This window comes from Eumetopias jubatus, unplaced genomic scaffold (assembly GCF_037043125.1).
Source record: "Eumetopias jubatus isolate StellerSeaLion01/CBP00866 unplaced genomic scaffold, mEumJub1_p1.0 scaffold_1, whole genome shotgun sequence".
In the NCBI taxonomy this organism is placed as follows: Eukaryota; Metazoa; Chordata; class Mammalia; order Carnivora; family Otariidae; genus Eumetopias; species Eumetopias jubatus.
In genome coordinates, this window is record NW_028274807.1 from 215,092,951 (window position 1) to 215,116,502 (window position 23,552).

Sequence of the window (23,552 nt, forward strand, 5' to 3'; positions counted from 1 at the left end):
TAAAAGCCTCCCCAGGGCCGGCCCGAGACGGTTTCGGAACTGGCCGTCGAGACCCGCACGTCTCGTTGACCGCGGTGAGAGGAGAGGGCCCGATTGAGGTGGGGGGGCGGGGTCCGCCGAGTCCCGGGGTGTCCCAAGGCAGGAGGAAGCGGAGAGAACCTTCCTGGGGGCTCTTGTGCTCTCTGCGGCCTGGGGAAGGGTCTCCAGCTTGGGCTGAACTTTCCTGTCTTCGCCCTCTGCCCGCTCGAAAAAGACAAAACAAAACCCGATTTCTGGAGCAGAGTCAAACTTTCAAACTCTCTCCTTTCAATTCCTGATACATTCGTTGGGGGGAGGCGCGTGAAAGAGCCCCCCTATAGGTGGCAATATCAAGAAGGTGGTAAATTCCCCCTCCTAAAAGTGTGCTTGCTTTGCAAACGCAGTTTGGAGGCGAGCCGCAGCCTATCCTGCACAGGAAATCGACCCTCTCTGGGTCCTCAGAGAGCCCAATCAGGGGGCTTTATGCCTAGCGAGGACCCCCCCCCCCCCCCCGCCCTCGGCAAATGGGTTTGCCGCCCGGGGGCTTAGCTCCTCCCCCTCCCCCGCCCGAGTTTCTGGTCTCCCAGCTGAGTGTGGAGAATTCGCGGGCAGACCCCGCCCTCTTCCTTTAGGTGGGTGTGGCCAGCGGATTGCTCAAGGCGGCTGGGAAGGCCTGTCCCTTATCTGAGTCCTGGGGACCTTTGTCAGGATCGCGCCGGAACTGCCAGGCCTGGGACCTTGGTCTCTGGGAGCTTTGGAAGTTGTATCTTAGCATGCCCTGGCTGCAGCTGGACGTCTACAACCGGTTCCAGCTAGCTCTCGTTCTGGCCGCTACAGCTTGCAGACCCCAAGGACTTCAATGGGGTGCTGACATCTGCAGTGGCAGCCCTTGGTTAAACCTGCTTTAGGAGGGACTGATGGGCAAAGGGGATGGGAGAATGGGCCTCCAAGATGCCCAGGTGAGCTCAGGCTCCAGGGAGGGTGAGGGGAATAACTGGACTGATGATCACCCGGGCCGGGGTGTGCCTCCTCCCTCCATTTCCCAGTTTGGGGACCTTAGTACCAAGCAGAAGCACATTCCTGGCTGGCTTCACCCGTGTGTGAAATGCTTCTGTTTATTGAGCACCCACTATGTGCAAGGCACTGAGCTCAGCGCGCCATGTCGCTCTGCCAATCTGTAGGGACTCTGAGCTAGGAATGGTTATCCCCATTTTACAGATGGGGCAAGCAAGGCTCTGAGAGGGTGCTGTTTAAGCTCCCACTGCTAGTGAGTTGCCAAGCTGGGATTAGAGCCGCTTTGGACTCTAGCACTGGTGCTCTCAAAGCTGCAGTTTGCTGGGCTCTGCTTGGGGGACGGGGCCCCCTTCCTCTAGAAGGAAATGTTCAGAATCAAGGTCAGGGGTTCACAACAGGTTCACCCCAGAATTACCAGGGGAACCAGCCCTGAGGGCAGGTTCTACCTTTAACTCCTTTGTACAGGTGAGGGGACTGAGGCCAGGGAAGAGGTGGCTCTTTGCCCAACACTGTGCAGCATGGGCGGAGTCTAGTCTGTTGACAGTTTACCCACCTCCTCCCACCTGGCCAGGAAAACGGAGCGCACCTATGGTGGCTCCCATTGTACCTTATGAACGTGTGCCTGAGCCTCACCTGGGAGCCTCCCTTGCCTGCCCTCCCTCCTGAGTCTGACTCGATTGGTCTGCGGTAAGGCCAGGCATGGTCTCCCTGGCGTGCGTGGTTTTTGGGGTGTTTTGTTTTTAATGCTTAACCTTTTTTTCTTTTTGAACTGATAATATTATCTGCCTGGCTCAAAAGTCAGAGACCTGCCCCGTCTACCTGACCTTCCCTGAAAGGTGGCCACTGTTAACGGTTTCCTGTGTCTCAAAGATCCTGTGCAAACGGAGCACAAATGTTCACCCCGTGCACGCTATTCGTCTCGGAGTAGCCTGGTCCAGCCAGTGACGCGTAGGTCTCTACTCTGTGGCCACTGCCCTGGGCTGGGTCCTTGTTTCTCTGGGTCCCTCCTGCTGGGGAACCAGGGTGTTTCCACACTCTTGTTGTGGCCAACGCAGGGGCACACACCTCTGCCCACGTGGCAGTACAGGTGTGGGACCATCCCCTCAAGATTTTCGGGTCACAGGGATGATGACTTTTGAAAGTAGGTAGCCACTGGCAAATGTCCGCAGAGGTGTCGTGCTGCAGGTGTCTCCCCGAAGCATTGGCCAAGTGGAGCCCTTGGAGTTGGCTCTAGAGGTGTGGCCCTGATCACCTGAGAGCTGGTTAGAGATGCAGACTCCCCGCCCCACCCGGCCCTGCCGAATCAGCTCGGGCCGCTGCACGGGGCCCACAGGTGCTTGTGAATCATTGAGAGGCGGGGCTCCAAGAAGCAGGGTGAGGGGTCAGAGGGCAGCTGTGAACGTGCACTTCCTCCTGGAAGGAGGCACAGGGCACACTGTACCCTGACTAGCCCGTCTGTCCACCACAGTGCCTGCTTCGAAGAAACATGTCTACCAACGGGACAGAAGCCACCTCCAGCACCCAGGCGACAGAAGAACCGGTCCAGCAGGTAAGAGAGGGCTGGGACCCGTGGGGTGAGGGGCAACCCTCCCCCAAACTTTGGGGAGGGGCAACCGATCTCTTTCTGCAGCTGATGTAGAGCCCTCACGCAGACCCCGGACAGGTGGGGGTGGGGGCAGAACTGGGAATCCCTGGAGGCTCTGGGGAGATCCGGGGTCCTCTCTGAAACTGCCTGCCTCCCCCTCCCCCACCGCTGTCCTGTCTGCAGGTGCTTTGGAGGGTCATCCTAGGAAGTCAGCCCCCATTTCGTCTCTCCCTTCCCAACTTTGCTTCCGTAACAACTATATGTAGTTCATAAACAACTCTATTAACATATCATTTACATATGATAAGATGCACCCTTGGGAAGGATGCTGCCCAGTGGTTTTTAGTCAACGACCCAAGTTCTGCAGCCATCAGCACCATACAGGGTTAGGACATGTTTCATCCCCCCAGAGAGACCCCGCCCCATTAGTACTCCTTCCTCATTCCTCGGCCCCCCCCCCCTCCGCCCCCAGCAACTGCTCATCGGCTGTCTGTCTCTGTGGATTTGCCTGTTCTAGACATTTCAAATGGAGTCCTAACCACTCGAGAGCCATTTGTGTCTGGCTTCTCTTGTTGAGCATCATGATTTGGGGGTTTATCTGCTTTGTAGTGGGTGTCAGTGCTTCATTCCTTTCTTAAAATTATGGCAAAATAACACATAACAAAAAAAGTACTATTTTCGGGGCACCTGGGTGGCTCACTTGTTAAGCGTCTGCCTTCGGCTCAGGTCATGATCCCAGGGTCCTGGGAGCGAGCCCTGCATCGGGCTCCCTGCTCAGTGGGAGGCCTGCTTCTCCCTCTCCCAATCCCCTTGCTTGTGTTTCCTCTCTCGCTGTGTGTCTCTCTCTGTCAAATAAGTAAAATCTTTAAAAAAGATACTATTTTCAGTGTTCAGTGGCATTCAGTACATTCATGATGTATGAACACCACCACCATCGAATTCCAGAAGCTTCTCATCACCCCAGATGGGAACCCCATCTCCATTACCATTTAGTCTCATTCCCTCCTCCCCCCAGTCCCTGGCACCCACTAATGTGCTTTCTGTATGAATTTACCTCTCCTGGACGTTTCATGTAAGTAGAAACATAAAATCATTTTTACGAAAGTAGAACCTTTCATGTTAGGTCCCTCATAAGTGAGATCCTACAGGATTTGTCTCTTTGGGCCTGGCTTCTGTTACTGAGCACACTGTCCTCAAGGTCCACCCACATCAGGGCAGGTGTCAGGATGTCCTTTGTAAGGCCGGCTAGGAGTCCGTTATCTGGATGGACCCCGCTGTGTTCATCTGTTTATCCATCGACTGATATTCGGGCCGTTCCCACCGTTTGGCCATTGTGAATAATGCTGCTTTGAACATGAGTGTCCAAGGGTCTCCTTGAGATTCTGTTTTCATCTCTTTTTTTTTTTTTTTAAGATTTTATTTATTTGACAGAGCGAGCAAGAGAGCACGAGCAGGGGGAGCGGCAGAGGGAGAGGGAGAAGCAGGCTCCCCGCTGAGCAGGGAGCCCGATGCGGGACTCGATCCCAGGACCCTGGGATCATGACCTGAGCCGAAGGCAGACGCTTAACGAGCTGAGCCACCCAGGCGCCCTGCTTTCAATCCTTTTGTCTGTATATGCAGACGTGAAATTGGGGACTCATAGGGTAATTTCTATTTGTATTTCTTTGTAATTCACCACGCTGTTTCCCACAATGGCTGTGCCCTTTGAGGTTCCCTCCCACAAGGCCCAAGAGTTCCGACGTCTCCCCATTCTCAACATCATTTGTTAATTTGTTTCATTTTGATAGTGGCCACCCTCACCTGTGTTAGGTGGTATCTCGTTGTGTTGGCATATTTCCCTACTGATCCGTGATGCTGAGCATCTTCCATTTACCTATTGACCGTTTAGAGGCTATAATTTTTTTTCCAACTAAACTCTGTGCCCAACGTGGGGCTCAAACTCAGGACCCTGAGATCAAGAGTCGCATGCTCTACTGAGTGAGCCCAGCCTGGTGCCCTGAGGCTATGAACTTTTAAAAACATACTTTGTACCACATTTTCTTTAATCCTCTCACCAAGCGATGGACATCTGGGCTGTTTCCACTTCTTGGCCATTCAGAATGAGGCTGCCATGAACATTCACTTTACTTCTTGCGTGGACGTGTGTTTCCTGTCCTGGGTTAAATTCCTAAAAGTGGAGTTGCTGGATTGCAGGGGAGACTTGGGATTAACTCCCGAAGAGGCCTTGGGGTAAACCCTGGAGGCAGATGGGCGGAGTCTGAAGCCCAGCTTTGCCACTTGGCTGGGTTTGTGACTTGTCACTTACTCTTTCCATGCCTCAGTTAACTCTTTCATAAAATGGATGAGTGCTCCCCACCTCCAGGACTGACGATTAAGTGAGTTCACACACAAGTTCTCCACACAGCCCCTGTGAGTTGAGTCTTGCTGGCCCCTTCATAGGAGTGATCTCTGTGACTCCTGCTGGACAGGAATGAGTCCCCATGTGATGGGTGGGGAAAGTGAGCCTCAGAAGGGTTGTCTCGATGACTCTATTCCGCTCTGACAGGGTAAATGAATGGGGGTGGCTGTGTAACAATAAAACTTTATTTACAAAACCAGCCAGCAGTGGAATATTAGCCACATAAAGGAATAAAGCAATGACCCCTGCCACATCGTGGTTGGTCCTTGAGGATGTGATCCTTAGTGAAATGAGCCAGACTCAAAAGGACAAATACTGTATGAATCCACTCCCAGGAGGTCCCCAGAGGAGTCCCGTCCACAGAGACAGGAGAGGGTGGGAGCCGGGGCTGGGGCGGGGGGTGGGGAGTCCGTGCTTCACGGGGACAGAGTCTCAGTTTGGGGAGATGAGAAAGTTCTGGAGACGGAGGGTGGGTGTGATTGCAGGACAGTGTGAGTGTGCTTCATGGCTCTGAGCTGTGCACTTGAAATGGTTAAGATGGTAAGTTTTATGTGTCTTGTTTTATAGAGATTTTATTTTTGAGAGAGAACAAGCACGAGCAGGGGGAGGGTCAGAGGGAGAAGCAGACTCCCCACTGAGCAGGGAGCCCAATGTGGGACTTGATCCCAGGACCCTGGGATCATGACCCGAGGCAAAGGCAGACACCTAACAACTGAGCCACCCAGGCACCCAGTTTTATGTCTATTTTACCACAATTAAAAAAATTAAACACTGACACGCGCTGCCCCAGGGATGGACCCTGAGCCCACGACACTCGGAGGGAACCAGACACAGAAGGCCACACGGGGTGGAGTCCACGTGTGTGACACGTCCGGAACAGACTCATCCACGGACAGGAAGGGGGCTCGTGGGGGCTGGGGGAGGGGAGAATGAGGAGTGACCTTTTTTATTTTTTTTGGAGTGATGGCTAAGTTCTAGAATTAGCCATGACCATTGCACAACCTAACGAAAAGACTAAAAACCTTGGAGTCGTGCGTTGTAAAATGGTGGCATTAATGATCTGTGAACTTCTCAGTTCAGCTGTTAGGAAAAACCAGACCAGAATAAGAAAATCAGGTGTGGGCCCCGTGGGCTGTAGCTTGCAGACCCCAGTGGTAGACCCAAAGCTCTGTGAGAGTGGGGCTCTTGTCTGCCCGGCACGCAGTGGGTGTCAAGTGTACGTTCAAACAGGTGAGTGGCAGGGCTAAGATAGAGGAGGTGCCCGTGGGGCTTGTGCAACCACTTGGATGCAAGGCAAGCATGGGCTGAGCCGTTGCTTGGCCAGGAGTGAAATCGAAATTGCAGGGCACCCGAGGCCCAGGCCCAGCCCCAGCCCACTGAGCTGCTTGTCCCCGTAGCCGAGCGTGGTGGACCGCGTGGCCAGCATGCCCCTCATCAGCTCCACCTGCAACATGGTGTCGGCAGCCTACACCTCCACCAAGGGGAGCCACCCGCACGTCAAGACCGTCTGCGACGCGGCCGAGAAGGGCGTGAAGACCCTCACCGCGGCTGCCGTCAGCGGGGCCCAGCCCATCCTCTCCAAGCTGGAACCACAGAGTGAGTGAAGCCCCGGAGAGCCCAGGACCTACCTCTTGGCTGTTCTGGGGGGGGCGGGCGGGGGTCTGCCCCACCCCTGGCCCTGTTCCCGCAAACCAGCACCGGCCGGCCTTCCAGGCCCCGAGGGGTGCGCACATGCTGGGACTGACTATTCCTGTCTTGCCCATGTAGTCGCATCGGCCAGCGAATATGCCCACAGGGGGCTGGACAAGCTGGAGGAGAACCTGCCCATCCTGCAGCAGCACACGGAGCAGGTAACTGAGCTCCGACATCAGGAGCCCCTGGGGGACGGGGCTCAGCGGGGGTGGGGGCCTCTGGGGGGATGGAGCTTGTGGCCCCACCCCCGCCTCCACTAGAATAGACCCATATGACAGCTTCCTCCCTGACCCCTCTTCGGTCTGTCCCCACCCCCACCTTGAATCTACTCCCCATTGGGCAGCTGGAGGAGTGATCGAAACAGCAGCCAGATCTGTCCAAAATCCCCTGGTGTCTCTCACCTTGCCTGGGGCAGAAGCCAAGGCTGTCCTTACAGCCCACGTGCCCCGATCTGGACCCACAGCCCCCCAGCCCTCATTGCCCACCTCCTCTGGCCTGCTCCAGCTCGGCCAGCCTCTGTAGTCCGTGTTGAGGAACATCAGTACCTGTGTGGACGGGACACAGGGGTAGAAACAGAGTGCCTGCTGTTGTGGGACTTTCATTCAGGGGAGGCCTGGGGAAGCAAATTCAGTGAACACGTCCATCCCAGTCCTACTCCAGGCCCTTTGCATGTGCACTTCCTTCTTCATGAAACAGACATTCAGGTCTCTGTTCAAATCCTGCCTCTTCAGAGGCCTTCCTTTCCCTCTTAAAGAAGGTCCTTCTACATCAAAAACTAATGACGTAATGTATGGTGATTAACATAACAATAAAAAATTATTAAGAAAGAAGGTCCTTCTAGCTCAGCTCTGTCCAGAACTGTCTCCAATGTCCATGTTCTTTCTCTGCACCGTCCAGTATGGAAGCTACCAGCTGTATGTGGCTACGGAGCCCTTAGAATGTGGCTGGTGTCACTGAGGAACTCAATTTACCAATTTTAAGAGCTGCACGTGGCCCGTGGCCAGCATCTCTCTAGCACACCACGACCGCTTCCCTGAGCTGTGAGTCACATACCGCACAATGAGCTCATTTAAAGTCTACAACTCAATGGTTCTAGTGTAGTCACGTTGTATAACCATCACCACCCGTTTTAGAACATTTCATCACCCCGAAAGAAACCCCACATCCCTTAGCTGTTAATCTCCTTCCTGCCAAACACTCCTGGCTACAACTCATCCATTTCCCATCCGTGGATGAGCCGTTCTGGACGTGTCACACATGTGGACTCACACCCCGTGTGGCCTTCTGTGTCTGGTTCCCTCCCCGAGTGTCATGGGCTTGGCGTCTGTCCCCAGGGCAGCGCGTGTGGGCGCCTGGCCCCCGTCCACAGCCGAGTGACACGCCCATGTGTGGGGGACACACTGTGTGTATCCGTTCATCTGTTGATGGACATTTTGCTGGTTCCCACTTGGCTGTTAAAATATTGCTGGACATTTGTGTACCAGTTACATTAGTTCTTTTACAACATAAAATTTATCATCTTTAACGACATCTCCAAGTGCACAGCTCAGCAGCGTGAAGCACATTCACACGGTCCTGCAACCACCCCCACCCTCTGTCTCCGGAACGTTCCATCTCCCCGCATGGAGACTCTGTCCCCATGAAGCATGGACTTCCCACCCTCTGCCCCAGCCCTGGCTCCCACCCTCTCCTCTCTGTGTGGACGGGACTCCTCTGGGGACCTGCTGGGAGTGGGGTCCTCCTGCAGGATGTGTCCTTCTGGGTCTGGCTCCTCTCGCTGAGCACGATGTCCTCGGGGTCCCTCCACGTCGTGGCAGGTGTCAGGGTCCCTTCCTTTCTGTGGCTGACCAGTATTCCAGTGTGTGCATGGACCGTGTTTATTTATCCTTGCATCTGTAACTGGATTGCTTCCACCTTCTGGGGCTTGTGAATCATGCTGCTCTGAATGCGGGTGTCCCAGTTGTATGGGCTTGTAAGGTTCCACGCCATCTGAAGGGCTTTTTAACTGCGTGTTTGTCTTCCCGAGTGGGGTGAGGGCACAGACTGCTTGGTTGCACTGTCTGGCGCCCATCAGCTAGCCTGGCGCAGAGTAGATGCTTAATCTCCACTTTGGCCACGCGGGACACGTGGCCACGATCTTCGTATCCGGGTTTCTCTCACCAGAACTTGGTGGGCCCCGAAGGGGCAGGGGGGCAAGCCCGCCGCTGCTCCAGTTCTAGGCTCTGCCCTGAGGCACCCCCCCCCCGCTATCGGGCTCCCCCTGTTGGCCAGAGACTGCTATACACCACCTCCCCGCCCGCCGGAGGCAGGCCCCCACCACTCATGCAGGACTCAGTGCAGCCCGGGAGGAGTGTCTCCCCAGCAAAGGCCATTAACAGGCTGGGCGTTGAAGGTGGAAACTGCCCAATTCACAGAAGGCTGGAGAAGCTTCCCCGCGGAGCCACCTCCTTAGGGCCGGGCGCTTGCATTCTCTTTCTGTCCTGCTGCCGCCACACGAGGCCAACATTCCTTCTGTTTATAGAAGGGATGAGCTCGGGGTGACGCTCTACAAGGTCATCGGACAGAGCTGCTCCCAGCTCAGAGGTGCAGCTGCAGTGCTCTCTGGACTCCTGTGACCTCACCCCCGCCCCCGGCTCGCCCCAGGAGGAGGTAGCGGTCCCCGGTTCTGTGAGACGTGGTGTGGTCAGCTGGGCCAGCCCAGTGGGCACCTTTTCCCACCCCGAAGAGATGAATTCCCATGGACACGAGAGGTCTAGGTGTTCAGAAGGGTGCCACCTGAGAAGGGTGGGGATGGGGGTGGTGTGGTTTTGAACTTTCCGGAGAGCTCTACACATAGAGGGCTGCTCAGAGGCTTAGACTCAAGAACCTCAGGTGCGGATGCAGAACACCCAGTGTGTGCTGTGGCTGCTGCTCTTCCGGGATTCCAGAGCCATTCCAGGGGTCCGCAGGTCCGGCCTTGCACCTTCTGTGCTAAATACAGTTTTCCTCGCATGTGGACACACCCACGCGTTTCCGGCCTCGAGGGCCGCTCTTTCTCTACAAGGGGCAGAGTTTTAAGGGGTTGACGTGGAGAAGGTCGGCCTGCCAGGCTAAAATATTTACTACGTGGCCCTTTTCCAGAGAAAGTTAGCAACCCTGTAACTATCTGCTAACCCAGCTTAGAGGTGGTGGAGTCGAAGTACCAGGTTAAAATCCAGGTTCTGCCCTTGACACCTGGACAGCCCTCGGACAGGCTGCTTAGCCTCCCGGCCTCACTTTCTCTTGCGTGGAATGGGTACGCTCCTTCCCCTTACGTGTTTAAAGGGCGGAAGCGGGTCCATTACCTGAAGGCTCAGAACAGCGCCTGGCTGGTCCCGAGTGTTGGTCTTTACTGTTTTAATACAAGCTTTAGGAATAAGTCCACAAGCGCGGTGACGTTTTGGGCACATACCCCCATTTGCCGTGGGGAGTTGAAGGTAGTTACTGTGTTCCATTGGGAGTTCGTGGAGACAGAATGTTTAGACACCTGCGTACATCTTCCGTGACGCTTTAGTTGTGGTCCCGGTCTCTCCTCTCAGCGCCACTGATGTTGGGGCGGGGCGTTCTCGGGGGGGGGGCGGAGCAGAGTCCCCTGCCCCGCCCCCTTGACGTCAGGCCCTCCCCCGGTGTGACAACCACACGTGTCCCCAGATAGTGCCCAGCATCCCCTGGGGACAGAATCACACTAGATGAGAACCACTGTCCTAAGGGACTTCGCACACGGATGGCCTCTCCGGCCAGGATTACGATTCTCAGAGCGTGATGGGGCGGTCACTGCCCAGGGGTATCTTAGTTTCTTCTGCCACACGGATAGAGCCCTTGAGCCAAGCAGTGGTCTGACTCATCACATCTGTCCGCTGGGGGCTTACCCAGGAACTTCCTGGCCCCCAGTCCCGGAAGCCAGAAGTCCCAGAGCACTGGTAGGGCTGCTTCCTCTGGAGGCTCCTGCTTCACTTGCAGACTCTGTCCTCACCTGGGCTCCCCTCTGTGTCCTAATCTCTTCTGCAAAGACCTTGTCTCTAAATAATCACATTCTGAGGTCCTGGCGATTCGGGTTCAACACACGGCAGCCCATAATACTGTAGGTAAAGAAATGGAAGCACAGAGAGGAGGAGTGAGTTGCCTGAGGCCACACAGCTGGGACCTAGCAATCCAGGATTCACCCCAGACTCCAGAGCTCGGGGTCTTCGCTGCCAGACTCTGCGTTGACCCTTCGGGGTTATCCAGGAGCTGGAACTCCTCCTTTGGGGCTTCCCGGAGGCTGGGGTGCAGGGGTGGGGGTCCCCAGGGAGAAAGGGAGGACAGAGATGCTGATGCTGGCTTGTGTTGTAGGTTCTGGCCGGCACCAAGGAGCTCGTCTCGTCCAAGGTGTCGGGGGCCCGAGAAGCTGTGTCCAGCGCCAAGGACACAGTGGCCACGCGAGTGACAGAGGCGGTTGATGTGACCCGGGGTGCCATGCAGACTGGTGTGGATGCGACCAAGTCTGTGGTGACCAGTGGCGTCCAGTCGGTCATGGGCTCCCGTGTGGGCCAGATGGTGCTGAGCGGGGTGGACACGGTGCTGGGCAAGTCGGAGGAGTGGGTAGACAATCACCTGCCCATGACGGATGCTGAGCTGGGTGAGTGCAGCCCTCGGGCCTGGGACGCCCCCCCCCCAACCCCCACCAGACCTCCCACCCCTCTCAGCCACCTAGAGTCTGCCCCTCAGTGCCATCTCAACCCTGCCACCTCCCCTTGGATCAGCCCCTGTCAACGCCCACCTGGACCAGTGCAGTGGCCTCCACCCTGGCCCCCAATATCTGGCTCCTTGAAGCCACCACTAGAGGGCTCCCGTGAGCACCTGAGTCAGGTTCTGTCCTCTGCCCACAGCCTTGGGGGCTCCCACCTCCCTCAGGGTAGAAACCCAAGTCCTCCCCGTAAACCCCCCCGCCCCCATGTACTTATCCACTTCCCCTCATTCATTCTACTCCAGCCACACTGACTCCTTGCTGATCTTGACCATGCTCCCACCCCTGGGCCTTTGCACCAGTTGCTCCCTCTACTGGCAACATTCTTCCCCTAGACACTCTTCTACCTCCAGCTCTGCTCAGATGCCACCTCCCCAGTGAAGCCTCTAAAATTGCCACCTCCCTTGTCCATACTGTGTTCTGAAACCTGCCCCTACCCCCTCCTGGCTGGGCTCTGTTTTTTGTCTCTGGCACTCATCATCAGTTCCACGAAGCGGCCTCTTCTGCCTTGGTCACTGCTGTGTCCCACATCCAGAACGGGGCCTGGCGCTCAGCAGGCGTTCGGACTCTTCTCTGCCATCCCCACCCCCAGGCACGCATTTGTCCATTCGGATGTTCCCTGAGCATCTGCTGTGTGGCCAAGTCTTGGGGACACAGCAGTGGACAGAATTCTGTCCTTGTGGAATTCACAGTATAAAGTATAAGGAAATCAGGTTAAAGGAGAGATTTCGAGGTAGAAGGATTGGGAAGATGTTTCTGAGGAGGTGACATGACCATGAATGGAGCGAGCAAGCGAGCTAGATACGTGGATGTCAGGACAGAGAGAAGTGTCGATAACAAAGGTCCTGGGGCAGGGCCTGCCTGGTGGGTTAGAGGAATAGCAAGGCAGAGCGAGCGAAGGGGAGATGGGGCGGGGAACAGGGCAGGTCGTGCAGGGCCTAGGGGACCCAGGAGAGGACTTGGACTTACCCCAGAGAGGTGGGAGTCCTGGAGGGCTGTGGGCAGAGGAAGGCGGGGCCTGACTCAAGTGCTCATGGGCGCCCTCTGGTGGCCACTGAGGGGAGGGTGGACTGGGGGTGAGGGCGGGACTGGGGACCAGGGTGGAGGGGACTGTGCTGGTCCCCGCTGGTGTTAAGGGCGCTGGTCCCGGTGGAGGCAGGAATAGACAGACAGACAGACCAGGGATGGGGCTGTTGAGACAAAGCAGCGTCATATTTGTGGTCCACAGTCATGTCCTCGTACCCGGAGCTCTTGTGACTTCCGCCACGCGGTAGTGCAGACCCTGGTGCCCACGGCAGCAAGGGCCTGTGAAGCTGCGTGTAAACTAGACACCGTGCTCCATCCAACTTTGGCCAGAGTTGGTTGGTTTGGACGAGGAGCCAGACAGTTGGGACAACTGGAAAAAACTGAGGACAGACGAGATCAGGGGTTCCCGATGGCAGCACCGTGGGCGTTCTGAGCAGGGTCATCCCCTGTGGGGGGCAGAGCAGCATCCCTGGCCCCACCCCTCGATGCCAGGAGCACCCGCAGTGCGACCAGCACAGATGTCCCCAGACACCGCCCCGCATCCCCTCCCGGGCGAGACACCCTGCTTCTCCTGGAACTTCATGCAGAGGGAATCGTGTGGTTCCCTGGTGGCTGAGCACCTCCTCCTCATTCTCTGCCTCCTCCTTTGCCTGGGATTGGGATCGCAAAACATCAGTATTCTAAGTATCCCTTCTTTCTCTGTTAGCTGGAAAACTCTTGGAGAAAGTTCTCTGTGGCAGCTTTGCTGAGCCCAGGTACAGCTTGTGGAGGAAAAGCAAGGCAGGTGGCTAGCTTTCTCCCTTTATGTATTTTGGCATCGTGGGCTGGTTCACCAGCCTCCTCCACTGTCAGTAGTGGGTTTTTATGTTATAGGTGTTCGTGCATAGATTCACACGACGTATTCCAATCCTACACACTTATTTTATCGACCTTTCCCTTGTCCCGCTACTTTTGGCCGCTTGGAGACCCCCCTCGAGTTGGCTCTGAGTCTCTCTGATTCTCCCTAGGAATCCTCTGTAGAAAGTGGTTGTCCTTTGCTTTCTGGAGAAACTCCATGTCTCAGGTGGGCTGGTGATCTGAAGCCCTGAAGCGTGGGGCTTGAGCGTGGCATGTCACTTGTCCTTTGAGGGTCCAAAACCCAACCCCAAACCTCTGGAAGGAAGGGAGCTGCCCGCCCCTGGTAGGTGCTGAAGCCAGGTAGAACCAGCTGTGGGTCTCGCCTGAGCTAGGCTGGGAGGCCACTGCAGAGAACGGATCCATCTGACCAGCTCTGCTTCTGTGTTTGTTCTTTGTGTCCTCCCAGTAAGGATGAAATCACTGTGCACCCCGGTGCTTGTGGTTCTGCGGAGAGTCTGTGGGGGAAGGTATGAGCTTTTGCAGCAGCGGGCAGAACTAGACATGTGCTCGGGGGCTCGGCCCACGAGAACAGCCCTCTTTCCTCCCTCCTCAGGGCTCTCCCCTTTGCCAAGGGCACTTGCCCACTCCACGGGGCCCTGCTGGCTTGCTCAGATATGCCAGGACTCTGCCAGACATCCGGGCCTAAATAACAAAGCTGCTTTCACTTCCAAGGGCAGAGCCCCGGGTTCCCGGAGGGCCATGAAGAAGTTCTGGACTGCGGCAGGGCAGGTTCTGAGCGGTGCTAGTTTGGGTCAGGCTCTGCAAACCCACCTTTGGTGGGAGAATGGAGAAGATCTGTTTTCCTCAAGGTGCAGGCTTTTATTTTGTCTGCCTCTAAGCGTCCCAAGTGTTTGTAGTTAATTTTTTTTTTAAATGTCATCGTGAAATGATTCTTCCATGATACCCTCTTCCCCAGCCGACTGTGTCTGACTACCTCCACGCCACATTTGGCCCACTGCTTGCATTTGTAAATAAAGTTTTATTGGCACGCAGCCACATGCATTTGCATGCATGTTGTCTGTGAGTGTTTTTGCATTGAGGCACGGTATAACTGCCTGCAAAAACAAAAACATTGACTGACTGGCTGCATACAGAAAAAGTTCATCAGCCCCTGGGTTAAAGTATGTTCTTTCAGAATTTGTAATGTTCAAAGAACAACTGAAATCCCGATTGAAGGCTCACCTTGATTGAGCAACAGGTCAGTGACTGCCTGTGGTATTTTGGTCCTTGATTTTCCACTGTCTTTTGTTTCTGAACAGTGGCTGGCCAGAGGAGATGCAGAAATATGTGGCTGAACTAGAGCGTTCACTTATCAGTAAGTGATAAGGCTCTTCTTGCCTGACCAGGGGCACATCTGTGTTACCCTGGTCCCATGTTCCTGCTCCTTCTAGTATTTCTTTGATATACTTCTTTAAATCAGCTTTTCCAGATTCTTTTAGAAAGGTAACTTTATCACTTACTGAAAACAGGACACCGTACCATCTACTATAAATTGATAACAAAAAAATGACTAAATGTTCATTTGGGTGCCTTTCTGAGTACGAAATAGTCCAAATTTCACAATTTAGGCAGCTCTGACTGGGGTGGTCATACAGAAGGGGGAACTGAAGCTTACTGACAAAATCACTTTCGTGTAGAGCAGGGAATGGCAAACATTTTCTTAACCAGATGGTAAATATTTTTGGCTTTTTGGGTCAGACAGTCTCTGTTGCAACTAGTTAAGTCTGCTGTTAACACAGAAGCATAGACAATAGGTAAATGAATGGGTGTGACTGTGTGCCAATAAAACTATTTATAGAGACAGGTGGCATTTGGCCTGGGGGCTGCAGTTTGCGGACCTCTGCTATAGAGCATTACAAAGCCAGTGAGAGTTAGGAGGTCTGGAGTTCAATCCGTGTCAGGTTATTTACTTATACCTACTACGTTGAAGTTTAAAAGGAGCAGATAAATTAGGATAAAATCATCAGGACAAGGAGTTTTCATCCTGCCCTATTGTAATGTCATGGGCTCTTTCTGGACTAGACAGTCCTGACTTTTCCTTATGTGCTGTTAAGACGGTTCTCCAGTGGCTCAGACTTCTCCCCACGTCGAGTATCATGGTTAAGAACATGGTGTCAGATGGCCTGGCTTGAAATCCTGACTTGCCACTGCCTAGCTGCGTGACCTCAGGCAAGTCATTTCACCTGCGAGTCCCTATTTCCTCTTCTGTAAAAACGGGGTGACGGTGCCTCCCTCATAGAGTTGTTGGGTTTAAAGAGAACGCACACGAAGCCCCTAGAACCTGTGAAAGATTGACCATACAATATGTGCCCGGTACTAATGGCCAGCTTTTTTCTGCAAAGGAGCAGATAGTGAATATTTCAGTGTCCAGGGGCCAAGAGGCCACAAACCACTGTAGTTTGATAGTTTTTTTTTTTTTTAAGATTTTATTTATTTATTTGACAGAGAGACAGCGAGAGAGGGAACACAAGCAGGGGGAGTGGGAGAGGGAGAAGCAGGCTTCCCGCGGAGCAGGGAGCCCCATGCGGGGCTCGGTCCCAGAATCCTAGGATCATGATCTGAGCGGAAGGCAGACGCTTAACGACTGAGCCGCCCAGGCGTCCCACCACTGTAGTTTGAAAGCAGCCGTAGGAATAGATAACCAGCGTGCGGGGCTGTGTTCAGGCGTGGTACAAAACTGGAGGCCGGGCAGATGTGGCCCTCGGGCCTTGGTTTGCAGACCCTCACGCTAGTAAAAGGCCTCTTAATCCTGGGAAGTTCGGTTCCCATCATACCCATTTCGCAGATGGGGAAAAGCAAGGCAGGGCACTCTTCCGCTCCGAGGCTTCCCGGCACGGAGAACCCCCGGGCAGCGGGGGCAAGCCCACCCCCCCCCCCGCCCGCGCCGGCCACGCGCCGAAGTGTGCGCCCCGGGAGCCGGAGCTGCACGCGCGCACCGCCGCATCCGGGCCTTCACGCTGCCTCTCCCGCCTTCCTCCCCGCAGCCCGCCTCGCCACGTCCCTGGAGGGCTTCGACATCGCTTCGGTGCAGCAGCAGCGGCAGGAACAGAGTTACTTCGTGCGCCTGGGCTCCCTCTCGGAGCGGCTGCGCCAGCGGGCCTATGCGCACTCGCTGGGCAAACTGCAGCTCACGCGGCAGCGGGCGCAGGAGGCCCTGGTGCAGCTGGCGCAGGCACTCAGCCTGGTGAGGCCCCGCCCCCCCAGCCCGGTGGCCCCGCCCCCCCAGCCCAGTGGCCCCTCTCCCCGGTGCACCTCTGCCCGAGCCCGCCGGCGGGGCCCCGGTCCTGGACGGCTGGGCTGCCTTTACGAGGACCCCTGACCAGCGGGCTTCAACGACAGAGGCTGTCTGCCATGTCTGCAGGCGGGAGGTCTGCGATCAGGGTGTCCGCAGGGCTGGGTCCTCCTGGGGGGGGGCCTCTCTCCTGCACGTGCAGAAGGCTGTCTTCTCCCCGCGTCCTCACGGGGCGTCCCTCAGCGCGCGTCACATTGGAGTAGGGCCGCGGCAGTGAGCTCACCGTAACTTCATTGCATCTTTAAAGACCGGATCTGCCACCACAGGCAGATCCTGAGGTCCTGGGGGTCAGGGCTCCCGCAGAGGAATCTGGGGGACATGATTCAGCCCACGACAGGTGAGCTGGCCGGCGGAGGCTCTCCCGGCCGTCGTCTGAGGGACCGACGTGCAGCAGGAGCGTGACTTGCAGAGCGTGAGCAGCGTTTTGGTGGTGGTTTTGTTTAAAGTCAGCTTTACGGAGGTGTAATTTGGGGACTACAAAAATCATCTGTTTTTAAGTATATGGTTTGAGGAGTTTTACAAACACCAACGGACATGTAACCAGCACCCCAGTCAAGAAGTGGAACGCTGCCATCACCCCAGAAAGGTCCGCCTGCCTGCGTGCAGTCACGTCCTGCCCCCCGCCCCCCCCCCCCCGACGTCCTCTCCTCTAAGGAGCTGAGTTCCTATCATCTTCCTCTTTGCCTAGCTTTCTCCACGCAGTGCTCTCTCCTGTCTCTCTTTGTAAATTTTTGGTTGGGGTAAACTACATACAACATGAAATTCACCATCGTAACCATTTTCAGTGCACAGCTCAGTTAAGCACATTCACACTGTCGTGCAACGACCCCCCACCCTCCGTCTCCAGAACGTTCCATCTCCCCACATGGAGACTCTGTCCCCACGAAGCACGGACTCCCCACCCCCTGCCCCAGCCCTGGCTCCCACCCTCTCCTCTCTGTCTGTGTGGACGGGACTCCCTCTGGGGACCTTCTAGGAGGGGGGTCCTGTGGGATGTGTCCTTCTGTGTCCAGCTCCTCTCACTGAGCACAGTGTCCTCGGGGGTCCCTCCACGTCTTGGCAGGTGTCAGGGTCCCTTCTTTTTTAAGGCTGAATAACATTCCACTGGAGCACTTTTTACGACCCTGCTCATGCTCCTCCTGCTTACGTTCCATTGGCCAAAGCCAGTCCTGTGGCCCGGGCCCAGTCAAAAGGAGAACCAGACAAAATGGGAGGAGCTGCGGGAAAATTTGGCCACTTCCTTTGCACATAGCAGATGGTACATGCGCACGTTGGTGATGAAACCATAGTGGTGGAAAGCCTGTGTGAGAACAGCATTCCTCCTGCCTTCCTCGCCGTCGCGGACCATCTCATCTTGGATAGAAGGAGGACTTTGTGGGCCTCTCCTGGGACGTGAGCGGGGCTCTGCCGACCTTGGTCAGGTGCTGGAGGCAGCCTCTCTCCTGTGTCGCTCTCTCTCCTTGCTCTCCTGTTCCAGATGGAAACCGTCAAGCTAGGAGTCGATCAGAAGCTTGTGAAGGGCCAGGAGAAACTACACCAGATGTGGCTCAACTGGAACCGGAAGCAGCTCCAGGGCACAGAAGAGAACCCCGCCAAACCAGAGGTACCAGGTTGGGGCACCCGTGGGATGCTTAGCGCCCTGACTTCCCTCTCCATGCCTCTGCCGGGTGGACCTACCTGCCGGGGGTACTTTCCCCAGCCTCTCCTCCCATTCACTGCCTTTAGGACACAACAGCACCTCCAGGAAGCCCGCCTGGATTTCCTCTCTTGGGTGTGGGTATTGCTTCTAAACTGTGGGACACTTGATAGTGACACCTCTCAACCTACTAAAATTCTAAGCCATGTCTCACTTATCCGCTCCCCTATCTCGGTGTCATGAGCTCTCCATGCTCCCCTGCTTGGCTCCTGGTGACAACTTCTCACTAACGTCCTCTGGTCCCCCTGCATTGGCCTCTCCTGCCATGCTCTGACTTTCACTGCTTCCACCGTCGCTCACGGAGACGTTCCTTGAGTCAATACCTTACGTGACTTTCATGCCCCATCATGAACGTCCCTCGGCCTCAGGACTGACCTAGCACTATAGCTTCTCAGCTTAACTTCCTTGGGCCTTGGTTTCCCCATCTGTCAATGGGATAAAGACTTGCAGGGCTCTTCGGGCAAAGTGAGCCAAACCCGCACGCCGTGTTCCCGGCAGCAGGACTCACGGTCGCCAAAAGTGGAGACGGTCCAGGTGTCCCTTGATGGATGAACGGATCACCTGCTTAATGCAGGGTTGACTGCTTAATGGGGGTGAGGTTTCTTTGTGGGGAGTGATGGAATGTTCTGGAGATAAGAGGTAGTGGTTGCACAACCTTGTGAAGATACGAAAAACTACGGAATTGCACACTTGAAACGGGTGAATTTTCTGATCTGTGTTATACTCCTATATAAAAAAATTGAGTTGCTATGTCAAATACACATAGCACTACACAGTTGATATTTATACAGATGGCACCAATATCTCTAAATCCAAAACTGTTAGCATTCAGACCCAAACCACCCAAAACCGTCTCCCTTCCCCCCACTGCTGAGTGCGGCAACCAGATGATGCCGATGTTGACTCTGGTCGGCACCTCCCTGCCACGTTCAAGTCCAGAACGCTCTGTCATGGGTTCAGGGCCAAGTCCTGCTGCCCAGCCTGCCCTCTTCCCCTGGGGAGGGAGGTTAAGGTCCTGATTTATTACACCGCGGTCTCTCATACCACGTACGGCTTCTGCCTGGAAAGTTCTTCAGACCTTTTTTTTTTTTTTTTTAAACTTTAAAACTGGAGATGTAAAATGCAGTATCTTGTACTTAAAAAAAATGCTTTCTTGAGCTATAATTCACGTACTATACAAGTCACTCATCTGTACAATTCAGTGGTTTTTAGTGTATTCACAGGGTTGTGAGACCATCAACACGATCCGTTTAGAACATTCCCACCAACCCAAAAGGAGATCTTGTCCCCATCAGCGGTAACTCCCTTTCCTCCCCAGCCCCCGGTCCCCACGAGCCCCCTTCCCGTCCGTGGATGAGCCTGTTGTGGACGTGTCACCCACGTGGACTCACGCCCCATGTGGCCTTCTGGGTCTGGTTCCCTCCCTGAGCGTCGTGGGCTCGGGGTCCGTCCCTGGGGCGCCTCGCTCCTGCTCGTGGCTGAGGGACGCACCCGCATGTTGGTGGGTCATGTGTATTTCCCCGTTTACAAAGTGATGGACATACCGGTTGTCTCCACTTTGCCTCCCGTTTGCAATGCCTTGCGAACCAGCCTTGTATGGACGTGCGTTTCCATTTCTCTTGGGTGGATTCCTAGGAGCGGAGTTGCTGGTCGTATGGCAACTCTGTAGTTGGACAGTTGGGGGGACCACCAGGCTGTCTTCCGAAGTGACTGCACCACCAGCAACGTATCAGCACTTGCCACTCCCATCTTCTTGATCCCGCTCGCCCCAGTGGGCGCCTCCTCATGGGTCTGGGCTGCGTTTCCGTGACGACCAGTGAAGTCGAATCTCTTTGCATGTGCCTGTTGGCCAGCTGCTTGCCTCCTTTGGAGAAATGTCTCTGCCTCTTTTTCACTTTGGTACCTCGGTCACGTGGTTCAAAACTCAACCGTGCTGATGCCCCGAACCACCGTCCTGGATGGGCTCTCCTAGGGAGAGGTTTTCCGGAAGGTCGGCGGCAGAGGCCCCGTTTTCCGCCCCCGCCCCCCCCGGCTTGCGATCCGGCCGCCCCCAAAGCGCACGGTCGTGATCGTCCGCCCCTTCTCAGCAGGTGGAGACCCAGACGCTCACCATGTTCCGGGACATCGTCCAGCAGCTGCAGAGCACCTGCACCTCGCTGGGCTCCAGCATCCAGGGGCTGCCCAGCCACGTGAAGGACCAGGTGCAGCAGGCTCGCCACCAGGTGGAGGACCTCCAAGCCACCTTTTCTGGCATCCATTCCTTCCAGGACCTGTCCAGCACGATCCTGATGCAGAGCCGAGAGCAGGTGGCCAAGGCCCGAGAGGCCCTTGACCACATGGTTGAGTACGTGGCCCAGAACACGCCCATCATGTGGCTGGTGGGACCCTTTGCCCCGGGAATCGTTGAGAAAGCCCCGGAAGAGAAGAAATAGGGACAGGCAGGAGGAGGCACGAGGGACTTAGTCTCTCCCGGAGGGGCCAGCCCGAGCACTGGGCCCCCTCGCCCCCTCGCCTCACTTGGAACGTGCGTCCCTCCCCATGCCCCCAGCTTATCTTAGCTGCCACCTCGGGAAGCTGAAAATTGACCAGTCCCTCCCGCTCTGCGCGCTCAGAGGAAGCACATCCTGAGCCTCACCTCCTCAGTCATTAGGGGGGAGGTTTCCAGCAAAAAAAAAAAAAAAAAAAAGAAATGTTTTCCAATTTCTTTTTTCATAAAAACCAGGGACGATTTCTTATATCCCTGCCTCCTTTTCTGCATCGAGGCCCCTGGGTATTAGCCTTTAGCTAACAGACTTGGGACTTTTGGCCTCCGAAGTGGGCCTCCTGGGGGTGGGGTGGCTGCAGAGCTGCTGAGGCCCATTCTGGAGCAGAGGGGGGCTGAGGTGCCCGAGGCTTCAGTGTTGCCTTAATAAATTTTACCTGCAGCTAAGTGTGGGCTGTGTGTGTGCGCGCGTGCTCCCCCAGGAGCTGAGCAACGCGGGGCCTCTGTATGGCTGCCTTCGCCCCTTCCCTGCTCTGCTCACAAGGATGTGAACAGGACAGGGCCAGACCTGGAGCGGGGCTTGAAGTTCTCGGACAGGAGAAGAGCAGGGCATGAGGGTCCTTCGTCTCCCCCAATGAGTCTTGCGCCCTGTGCCGTGTCCAAGGGATCTGGCAGGAGCAGAAGGCCTGCTGCTTTTCCCCGACCGGGGAATGGTGTGGCAGGCTCCCCCCAAAGATGTCCAGGATCCCCAGGATCTATGAATATAGTCCCTCACGTGGCAAAGGGAACGGTGCATATGGGATTCAGTGAGGGATCTGGAGATGGGGGGCGGGGTGGTCCCGATGGGTCCGTGTGGGCCCTAACGTCATCACGAGGTTCCTTATGAGCGGGAGGCTGGAGGGTGAGTTGGAGAGGGTGTGAGGACAGAGGCAGAGGTTAGAATTTAAGATGGGTGGTTGTTCTCTTCACCTTGAAGATGGATGGGGGGACCCCGAGCCTGGAGAAGCCAGAGAAGGCAGGGAAACAGGATGCCCCAACCCTGAACATCCAGAAGGATCCAGCCCTGCCGACACCTTGATCTTAGCCCCGTAAGACTCATTGCAGACTTCTGACCTCCAGAACTGGGAGGTGATAGGTTTGTGGTGTTTTCAGCCTCTGAGTCTGAGTTCCTTTGTTAGAGCAGTCCTGGGGTACTCATCCTGGGCACAGGGAGCTCCAGGTTGTCCCTGGACAGACCCCAGCTGGGAGATTCCCAAATTTCTGTCCCCTTCTGTCACTGGCCGTATTCCCACTGCTGTGCTCACATCTCCTTAGAAAACACTGAAGCCAAATCCTCTTGTGCCCACTCTGGCCCAGGGCTGCCCCACTCGCGTCACACGCCAACCCTCTTAATCACCTCTGCTCTGCGGGCTAGGTGTCCCCGCTTCACGGCTGAAGGGACAGGAGCCCAGTGCCGGGCAGGGGCTTGCCTCCCCCGGTGTGTTCATGACGGCACCGCCCTGCTCCTTCTGTCTGTCGCTCGTCCCCGAGGGCCGGCGCCCGTGCTCCAGCTTGGGGATGGTGCATGGGTGCACCGGCCGGCTCCCTGGTCCCCTCGTGAGTGACCCTGGGTGGGCCTTGGCCTCTCTAGCCTTCAGCAGCATCATCCCAGACCAGCGTCTGCATGGATCTAGAGCAAAGATTGTGGTAGGCCTGCGCACTTGAGAAACCTGGTCCTTGGGTTCTCTTAGGGTCTCCCCCTCAGCACTGCTGACATCGGGGCCGAGACGCTCTCTGGGGGCTGCCCTCGGCACCTGGGTTTCGGGCAGCATCCCTAGCCCCCCTACACTTGGTGTCAAAGGCACTCCCCATCCCCCAAGTCGTGACCACCGTGGGTGTCCTCAGACATGGCTCCCTGGTGAGAACCACCAAGTCAGCTGGCTTCACCCCAAACACCTTTTCTGTGTTTTTGCTTAAATGAATCCCCGAGTTTCCCCATATGGGCCCACTAATCTGTCAGGGAGCAAATCTCTTTTTGCACCTAACAAGGCTAAGCTAGCATTGGGTGTTGCCGGGAGCCGGGTGCTGCTCTGAGCACCCAGCCCGTGTCGTTACCTCCAGCCTCATCTCAACCCTCCGGGCTGGGTGCACTGAGCTTGCGATATTGTGGATGGCAAAACGGAGGCAGGGAGCAGTCAGCGTTTCCTCAAGGTCTCCTGGCCAGTAAGGGTCTGACAGGCTGGTCTGGGCTCTTGTCTTCCTGCGTGCACCCGGACTTGCTGGAGGAACTTAGAGGGCGGGCTGCCCCTCTTCAATCCTCCATGGCTCCCTCCGCAAATGGGGTGTACTGATTAGCTCTTGATTCATGACAAGTCAGCACTAACTTAGTGGGTTTAAACACGTCCTCCCCCATTCTTTCCTAAAGTCATCACGACGTTGTTAGGGGACCATCCCTTGTCACGAGTAGCATCCATTCTATTCCTCTGTGTCTGTTCCTGTTCTGACAGATGAAAGACTGCTTTTCTTTATGTAAAATATATATATATATATGTCGATGGCCCTGGGAGATCCCCTCTAAAATAAAGGGTGGGGTGGGAGGTGGGAGAGTCTTCCCTTTTGTCCGAGCTCTTGGTTTGTCAAATTGTGTGTGGGGGGTGGGGTGGGTGGCCAGATTGCCAATGGGGAGGGCCAAGGGAAGGATGGCAGGTACAGGAGGAGAAGCCAAGATG

General features: G+C 55.7%; 1 protein-coding gene across 2 annotated transcripts; it reads left to right on the forward strand.

Moving 5' to 3' along the window:
• On the forward strand, positions 1–21,291 carry PLIN3 (perilipin 3). 2 transcript variants are annotated; one of them, XM_028126367.2, is made up of 8 exons: positions 1–74; positions 2,501–2,581; positions 6,413–6,611; positions 6,783–6,865; positions 11,058–11,343; positions 16,359–16,558; positions 18,144–18,269; positions 20,450–21,291. In XM_028126367.2, exons 2-8 carry the CDS (start codon positions 2,519–2,521, stop codon positions 20,792–20,794), a joined length of 1,302 nt encoding a protein of 433 aa, XP_027982168.1. In that variant the 5' UTR covers positions 1–74; positions 2,501–2,518; the 3' UTR covers positions 20,795–21,291. The 2 variants fall into 2 exon arrangements, with proteins under 2 accessions (XP_027982168.1, XP_027982169.1); XM_028126368.2 differs by having other exon boundaries at positions 20,453–21,291.
• The last annotated feature ends 2,261 nt before the right edge of the window (positions 21,292–23,552 follow it).

Excerpts from the sequence above, each read along its gene's own strand:
- PLIN3 (XM_028126367.2), top strand. The coding sequence starts at position 2,519 with ATGTCTACCAACGGGACAGAAGCCACCTCCAGCACCCAGGCGACAGAA. Across the intron at positions 2,582-6,412 it reads CAGAAGAACCGGTCCAGCAG|CCGAGCGTGGTGGACCGCGT; the intron begins GTAAGAGAGGGC and ends TTGTCCCCGTAG. Across the intron at positions 6,612-6,782 it reads CTCCAAGCTGGAACCACAGA|TCGCATCGGCCAGCGAATAT; the intron begins GTGAGTGAAGCC and ends TTGCCCATGTAG.